The sequence below is a fragment of the Nyctereutes procyonoides genome, unplaced genomic scaffold (assembly GCF_905146905.1).
Source record: "Nyctereutes procyonoides isolate TBG_1078 unplaced genomic scaffold, NYPRO_anot_genome, whole genome shotgun sequence".
NCBI lineage: Eukaryota > Metazoa > Chordata > Mammalia > Carnivora > Canidae > Nyctereutes > Nyctereutes procyonoides.
Window position 1 is genome coordinate 59,188,498 of NW_026575043.1, and position 9,056 is coordinate 59,197,553.

Here is a 9,056-nt window from a genome sequence, read left to right on the forward strand (position 1 = left end):
GGATTGAGTCCCGCGTCGGGCTTCCTTCATGGAGCCTGTTTCTCCCTCTACCTGTGTCTCTGCCTCTCTCTCTCCCTGTGTCTCTCATAAATAATAAACAAAACAAAATCTTAAAAAAAATAGAAAAAAATTAAAAATAAAATAAAAATTAAAAAAAAATAACAAGAAACTCAGTCTGATTAAAATATGAGCCAAGGACCCAAACAGATGTTTTCCCAAAGAAGATACACAAATGGCCAACAGTTATATAAAAAGATGCTCCACATCACTAATCAGGGAAATGCAAATCAAAAGCACATGAGATATTATCTTACAGCTATTGGAATGACTATTAACACAAAGACAAGAGATTACAAATGCTGGCAAGGATGTGGACAAAGGGGAACCCTTCCTTGTGTGCTGTTGGTAGGATTGTAAATTGGTGGAGCCACTATGCAAAACAGTATGGAGGTTCCTAAAAAAATTAAAAATAGAACAGCTAAATGATCGGTAATCCCTCATCTGGGAATATACCCAAAGGAAATGAAAACACAGAGACAACTGCACCCCCATGTTCATTGTAGGGTCATCTACAGTGACCAAGACATGGAAACAACCTAAGTGTCCATCAACAGATGAATGGGTAAAGAAGTAATACATATATACAATGGAATATTATTCAGCCGTAAAAGAGAAGGAAATCCTGCCATTTGCGACATGGATGGAACTTGAGGGCATTATGCTCAGTGAAATAAGACAGGGGCAGCCTGGGTGGCTCAGCTATTTGGTGCCACCTTCAGCCCAGGGCGTGATCCTGGAGATCCAGGATTAAGTCCCATGTTGGGCTCCCTGCATGCAGTCTGCTTCTCCCTCTGCCTGTGTCTCTACCTGTCTCTATGTGTGTGTGTCTCTCATGAATAAATAAATAAAATCTTAAAAAAAAAAAAGAAGTCAGATAAAGACAAATACCAAATGATTCACTTATATGTGGAATCTTAAAAAAAAAACTCATAAAAGAGAGATCAGATTTGTGGTCAGAGGTAGGGAGGTAGTAGGTGGGGGAATTGGAATGAGGTGGTCAAAAGGTAAAGATTCTTAGTTGTAAGATAAATAAGTACCAGGGATGTAATACACTATGTGATATGGTATATTTGAAAGTTATTAAGAGAGTAGTAGATCCTAAGAGTTCTTGGGGCAAGAAAACTTTTTTCTTTCTTTTTTTTTTTTTTGTATCTATATGAAGTGATGGATGTTAATTAAATTTATAGTAATAATTTATGGTGATAATTTCACAATATATCTAATAAGTTGTGCTCTATACCTTGAGCTTATACAGTGTTTTATGTCAGTTATAGCTCAATAAAACTGGAAAAATATGTATGCTGAAGTATGATCTTTTGCATCTTTCAAATGGCTCAGTTAAAAAAAAGTATATGATAAAATATAGTAAAATGTTAACAACTGTTAAACCTAGGTGGTTGCAATAGGAGTTTTATTTTACTATCCTTTTAACTTTTCTGTTTGAAAATTTTCTTAAGTCGGGCACACAGAAGATGCAACTCATTCATTTCACTGCATGCTTAAGATGGAACTTCATGTATGATTAGGTTTGACTGTGAGTAAGAGATCCAAATTATCAGCAGCTTAAACAAGATGGAAGCGTATTTCTTTGTGAAAGTTCACAGGTAGGTGGTTAGGCAGGTAGGTGGCTTTGCAGCAAGTTGTCCTTAGGACCGAGGCACCTGCCATCTTATTGCTTCCCAATAGGTGACTTTCCTTTCCTTATGGCCCAAGACAGCTGGTCCCACTCCCGCCATCGCTTCCACATCCCAGCAGGCAGAAGAAGAGGAGGTAAAGGGCTACTTTTAGGGAAAACCCCTTGAGGCCACCAGAGAACACCTCCTTGACCAAAGCTTAGTTTTGTAGCTACCAGGGAGGCTAGAGATGCCTTCATCCCAGGCAGCCACGTACCCAGGCTAAAATTGGGCCTTTGTGACTCCAGAAGACGGGAAGGAAGGAAATCGAAGGACAGTCTGTAAGCTCTGCCCTGCCAGGAAAGGTGTTTTAAATTCAGGATCTGGCAGGTAGTCTTCTCCCAGGGCTTAGTGTGAGGGGTCACGAGGCAGCTGTTTCTGGTTCCTTACTGCAAAGACCAGCAAAGAGCCGAGCTGCCAGGCCCCACGTGGAGAGAAATCCCTGGCATCCCATGACCAGCCACTGTCCTCCTTTTCTGTTCTGCAGTGTCGAGCCTATCGCAGTATTTTAGCCCAGCCTCAGTGGCCAACAGCCCGGCCCGTGCCCTCCTGCTCGTCGGCATCGTCCTCCTGGCCTACTGGTTCTTGTCCCTGACGCTGGGCTTCACCTTCAGCCTCCTGCACGTGATATTTGGCCGCTTCTTCTGGGTCGCCCGGGTCATCCTGTTCTCCATGTCCTGCGTGTATGTCCTGCACAAATATGAGGGGGAACCGGAGAATGCAGTCCTGCCCCTGTGCTTCGTGGTGGCCATCTACTTCATGACCGGGCCCATGGGCTTCTACTGGCGCAGCAGCCCCAGTGGGCCCAGCGTGGAGGAGAAGCTGGAGCATCTGGAGAGTCAGGTCAGACTGCTCAACATCCGCCTCAACAAAGTGCTGGAGAGTCTGGACCGCGCCAACGGCAAGTGACAATCAGCCAGCCGGCCGGGTCCCCTCACGCCAGCGCCCTCTCTCAGAAGACAGAAGAGAAGACGGAAGAAAAGAACACCAAACCCCAAACAATCTCAATAAACATTCCCGAGCAGGACAGTGGCGCTCCGTGAGGGTCTTTCCGGCCACAAGTCAACCCTTAGGACACGTTCCCAGAGGAATGACAGGATCATTTGTGTAGAACTAACTACCCACAAAGTGTCATTAGTGGTGGAAAAAAAAATATTTTTTAAACAAAGGATATAACCATATTCGCTGTACAGTCAGAGTTTATCTGTGCATAGAGCCTAAAGTTAATTTTTTCAAGCACTGAAATACATCTTTTGTAAGGTTTTTTAATAAAGGCAGGTCGAGTCAAGTTTAATAAAACTTTACACCTAGGGGGAGAATGTGCTAATTGGACACTTTATACCCAAAGTTCCAATGCTAGCGTTTGTGTGTTCACAGCATAGGGATTGGCGGGTGAGGTCTATATGCGTTATTCTCATGTTCCAAAACCATGAGCTTCGTTCTTTGTTATTTTTGATTAATGGTGACTTAGCTGATGGATGTTTTCGTTTCCGGGTGTGGGCAGTTGGGGTCCAGGACGAAACTAAACATCTTTTGGGTCTTGTTGACCCCAGCCAACCCCCCCCACCGCCCCCGTCAACCATGTTTCTAAAAGAAGAGATTATTATTTCTAGAAAACCTGAGATTATTCAGGATTTTTTTCCCCTTTCTGAACCTTGATGGATTTTAACCTCCACATTTTGTAAAGGAAAACTCAAGGACCAGGCAAGACACGTCTTTGGGGTCTAATGCTGAAAGCCATGTGGGTGAGCGCCACCACTCCCTTGGTCAGGAGTCTGGGCGACATCCCACAGTCACTGTCTGCCCGGCTAGACCTGCAGAGGACAGGTCTGCTCTCAAGGGTTTTGGTTTGTTTCATTGTGGTTTGGGTTGTCTCAGGACCATGGAAGGAAAACAAACTGTAGCAGCTAATAACATTTCCAAGTCTGTTGCTGCTTGTAAGGCATTCTCAGGAACAAGCAGCAAGACACACACCTTGGAGAAGATCCGAATTATCTTTCCTGAAATTTTTACGATACACGTGTTAGGTGCTTTCCGTCTGAAGTCTGCCTTCATTTTAGGTGGTGCCCAGGGGCAGAGAGGGACTTCACTGGGCAGACAGCCATGGGGGGGCCTCCGCAGGGGCACCTTGCCAGCTGGCTCAGGGGTGGAGGGAGACGCCCTGGCCTTGCCCCCCACCCCCAGGCCTGTCAGTTAGCACTGGGAACTTGCTCGGGCTTTGGCAGATCGCAGCTTCCAAGGCCACAGGGGGTTTGACTGCCTCCAGGACCCTTCCCTGCCCACCCCTGCCCCGGGGGGTGAGGGGGGAGTTCATTCACGGAGCCCCTGTACGCAGGTTTGCAGAGAGCCCCCTCAGATTGGCCGGAACCAAGACCCCACGGTCCACGTACCATTCTGGAGACAACCCAGCTCTCCGCCAGCTCTTGTACGGCATTTCTGTGAAGTTTTATTTTCGGTTGCAAATATCTGGAAAACAGGAGCAGATGTTTTTTAAGGATGCTTATGAAACTTCTATTTTTAAGGTGCACATAACGGAACTCAAACTCTGCCACATTCAGTTCACTTCCTGAAACGCATACCTGTTGTCTGGGGTTAGCTCGGGCAGATCTTCATCCGGGGGGCATCGGAACCCGTGGTTTCTGGATCGAAGCCGTTCCAGTTGCCATTTAGATACTTCCAGAGAAATCTATTTTAGCACAGGGTATAAAAATTAACTCCAGGGAGGCCATCCTTGCCCTCCTTCCCTTTGTGCATTTGGCTCTTGTGTGTTGGGCATTGCTTTGCTTATGCTGGCCAGGGGCGTATTGGCATTCTGTGCACAAAGCTTTCAAGTCCCTAAACCATCACTGGTCTGGATAGAATCTCCACTCCGTTCTCCCTGCCACCTTCCCATGCGAGGCCTGAAGGGCACCGTGCTGTGTTGAGATCTAGACAGGAAAACCTTTTGGACTTCCAGGAAATCCAGGGAGGCACGTGCCCCTCGGTACTGGTGCGTTGAGACCTCGGGCAGCAGCTAGACATCGCAGTGTGGGCTCTGAGGCCAGTCTTACAGGCCGATACGCTCACGTGGAAGACGGCTTTATTTTCAATGAAGGAACCTTCAGTTAAATAGGAATGGCACTTCAGGGCAGAGCATTCTTTGACATTCCGGTAGGAATCGTGGATGTTATTATTATTTTTTTTTTTTTTTGAATCGTGGATGTTAGATCTGAGTAACTCTAGCTCTTTATTTTTTTTGAATTTTTTTTTATTTGTTTATGATAGTCAGAGAGAGAGAGAGAGAGAGAGAGAGGCAGAGACACAGGCAGAGGGAGAAGCAGGCTCCATGCACCGGGAGCCCGACGTGGGATTCGATCCTGGGTCTCCAGGATTGCGCCCTGGGCCAAAGGCAGGCGCCAAACCACTGCGCCACCCAGGGATCCCTAACTCTAGCTCTTTAACGCATAAATCTGATTTTTGTTTGGGCATATTCTTAACCCCAAATAGTTTGGGATTTTTTTTTCTTTCTCCCTTCTACAGAAGCTTGTTGGGGTACTTGGCATCTCCCCGGGCTCCCCATCTTTTTCCTCTCTTTTGTACATGGAAAAAAAGTATTTTTGTATCATATCTCATACCTGGAAGAGAAATCCTTCTTTTTATGTCTCCCAGGCTGTAGAATATATTAGTGCAACACTTCATTCAATGTGATGTAAAAAAATCCTGACAAGGACTACTGTGAATGGGTTATAATTACCACTCCATTCTCTAGATATCTTAAAGTTGATCAGTGTTTATTTCCCGGTGCCTCTGTGTCACAACAAACACCAAAAACAAAAGAGAAAGGACCAACTATCTCTAACTCCTGGATTTGTGTGGATCCTCTGGAGTCTGTTGAGAATGACCTCTTCTCTGACATGCTAGCAGAGGTGCTCCAGTGGCACATCAGCCTTCCATAAATACACTTCCCATACCAATCAGGATCGGCATCATCTGCCTTCTGGGGGTTTTGGGCATCATTGTTTCAGTGATACTCCATTTCACTCTGGTAACAAAATGCGTCAATAGAATTTCTCGAAAGCTGGTCTGGTGAATTGTGCCAGGGTCCTTATGAAGTTAACTGGGTGATGGCCCAGGAAGGCTAATAGCATTGAAAGAAGGTTTTTAACACAGTTCCCTAAAGCCAATGGGCATAGCATGCCACACAGGGTCCCCCAAAGCCTGTCACATGCAGGGTCAGGAAGTGGAGAGGGGGTCTGTGCTTAATAACTTTGGGATGGTGGGAGGTGACCAGGTTCAAACATTCCCCACTGGGTGCCAAGTGCAAACATGCAGGTCGGAGTCGGTGGTTGGGAGGATTATAATATGACATTGCACACCCTGAGGGCTGGCTCATGGGGAAGCTGTGAACCACTTTGGTTGCTAATCTGTCTCTGATTCAGCAGCCATATGGAGAGGTTAGGAATGACAGGTCACATAGCCAGTGCAGAATCGAAAACATAGTTAACACACCCTGTCTCTAGTAGCAATCCTGAACTGCTTCATTTCTATGCTTCCTGCTACTCCTTAAGAAGCTCTAGATGATTGATGCCTGGTAACTCCTCCCTGATGGGGTTTGAATTGTCTGACTTAACCCAAAAGCCAGCTCTGGCCATCCAGCTGGCTCAGGTAAGAAGGAATTTTTAAGGTCCTATGATGTCATCCCCCTCTCCCCAACTTTAAAAAAAATATATATATATATCTCCATTCTGCAAAATTTTGCTTATGGTCATTTGAGTAATTGAACTTTTACTCCTCACTTGTGAATAGTGAATAATAGAATTATATATTTTTTGCAGGTTCTAACATAGCACCCTTAAAATTAGCATTGGACAACCACTAATATGATGTACAGTATCTGGGTTAAACAAACTTTGTTCAGCGTACTGATTCTGTGCTTTGCCCTTCAGTGATTCCCTGATTTGCAGGAGTTACACCAGGACCAGTTTTTCTATTGTGGTATTAAAAGCTGATTGTCATTTGCATTGTCTACTGAAAACCTTTGGGTGGCAGCTAATGGAGTTATTAACCATATGTTCTAATGTCTTTTTGCAGATTTTAAGGTTTTGTTATAGTGTCAGCTTTAATATTCGCATGTGTGTTAAATCTCTGGATACTGTGTAATTAAATTGATTTCTTGTGATGGTGACGGTGATTAGCGCTCACTTAAAATCCAGCGAAGCAATTATTTCCCCTCTTAACTGGAAATCATATTTGTGAGGTATGGTGTCCCTTATCAACAGTGTATTCATGATTCAGTTCATATTTTGTGTATCTGTTTATAAATTTTCTATAGCATTTGATTTCACACTTAATATAAATCCATTTGATTTGAATATGGTGGTGTGTGTGTGTGTGTGTGTGTGTGTCTGTGTGGTGTGTGCACACTTTAGTTCCATAAGCCTTGGGAAGCTGATTCTACGAATATCAAATATAAACATAAATGTATAAGGCTTATTTTATTTGCAAAATGATACATACATTCCTCCTATTTATTAAATCACTGGCTTTAGTGTTCTGTAGAGATATTTGTAGACCGATTTCAGAACAGAATGAAAATATTGTGAAAATTACAGCTTAATAAATGTTTATTGTAATTTTGTTGTATGGACTTCCTAAATATATTTCATTACTTCTGACCAAGCATTTGTGGGGTTTGCCCCAATTTTGACAGGTAATGGTGATTTTTATGATTCTATTCCTCAATCTGAGAAGACTCAAATAACCTTAATGTGTTCAGTTGGAGGGAGGGTTGCCAGATAAAATACAGGACACCCAGTTAAATTTGAATTTCAGAAAAGCAGCAAATACCTTTTTAAGTATATCCCAAACATTGCATGAGATATCCTTAAAAAGTATTTATTGTCGGGCAGCCCCGGTGGTGCAGCGGTTTAGCGCCACCTGCAGCCCAGGGTTTGATCCTGGGGACCCTGGATCAAGTCCCGCATCGGGCTCCCTGCACGGAGCCTGCTTCTCCCTCTGCCTGTGCCTCTGCCCCCCTCTCTCTCTGTGTCTCTATGAATAAATAAATAAAATCTTTAAAAGAAGAAGTATTTATTGTTTATCTGAAACTCAAATTTAACCAGGAATCCTGTATTTTTATTTGCCAATTCGGGCAACCCTAACAGGGTTTTGCAACAGGTGTTCCCCTCTCCATCCCATCCCAAACAGGTTTTCCTGCATGCTAAAAATGATTCCCTTAGCAAATAATCAAGAGCAAATGGAACAGAATAGTCCAGTGAAGTACACTTGTGACCCAAAAGCACTGCTCCTCAAAGTGTGTGCCATTTGGAGGCCACCTGGGTGGCCCCCCTCTAAGAGAGAAAGCAGGTTTTTTTTTTTTTTAAGATTTTATTTATTCATGAGAGACGCAGAGACACAGGCAGAGGGAGAAGCAGGCTCCATGCAGGGAGGCTGATGCGGGACTTGATCCCAGGTCTACAAGATCAGGCCCTGGGCTGAAGGCGGTGCCAAACCGCTGAGCCACCTGGGCTGCCTGAGAAAGCAGGTTAAATGTAGGGACCCCACACCATGGAGGAGAGTGCAGCAATTAGTAGCCACAGCAGCAGTGCTGGGTGACACAGTAGGAACCAGAGTGAGATATGAAAACAGTATCAATTTGAACGAATTAAATACATGTGATTAATCATTTTGCAAGAGTACATTAAAAAAAAAATCCAGGTAGATAGAAAAGGAGGGTGGGAGAAGATCCTGGGACCAAGAAAAAGAAAGGAGGCGTTGCTGAGTGAAGCTGTACTGGGCTGAGGAGTGTGATTCGACAGAGCAACAGAGGGCACAGGTCACAGGTGCATGTCCCTGCCCCGAACCCAGCCTCGATTTACCATCTCCTCTTCCATGATCCCTTCTGCCAAAAGCCGCTATCAGCTTCTAGCCAGCAGAGGGTTTACTTAATAGCTGGGGTGGTGAGGTTTTACATCAGTACCATGGCACTTGTCCCCAGTCTGGGCTCCTGTGCTGTTTGTTTCATTTTTTTTAAAGCAGCTTTACTGAAGTATAATTGACATACGATGAGCCAGGCATGTTTCAAGTATAAGGTTTGATAACCTTGGATATATTTCTATACCCGTGAAAACACGGGCACCATCAAGAGAGGAAAGCACGACCACCACCTCCGAAGTCCCCAGCGTCCACACCTCTTAACCTCCCTGCTCTCCCATTTGCAAGCAACCTCTGATCTGTTCTCTGTCCCTATACATTCACTTACATTTTCTAGCATTTTACATAAAGGGAACCAAACAGCATGTGCTTGCTTTTCTACAGTGTTTTGCTGGAGTCAGCCTAATTATT

At 44.5% G+C, this 9,056-nt stretch overlaps 1 protein-coding gene across 1 annotated transcript in view; it reads left to right on the forward strand.

Moving 5' to 3' along the window:
* BRI3BP (BRI3 binding protein) overlaps positions 1-7,359 on the forward strand; it is a 29,329-nt gene extending 21,970 nt beyond the window's left edge. The window contains exon 3 of the mRNA XM_055322031.1: positions 2,221-7,359. Coding sequence (XP_055178006.1) covers positions 2,221-2,642 — 422 coding nt within the window. The 3' untranslated portion in view covers positions 2,643-7,359. The remainder of the gene's footprint in view (positions 1-2,220) is intronic.
* The last annotated feature ends 1,697 nt before the right edge of the window (positions 7,360-9,056 follow it).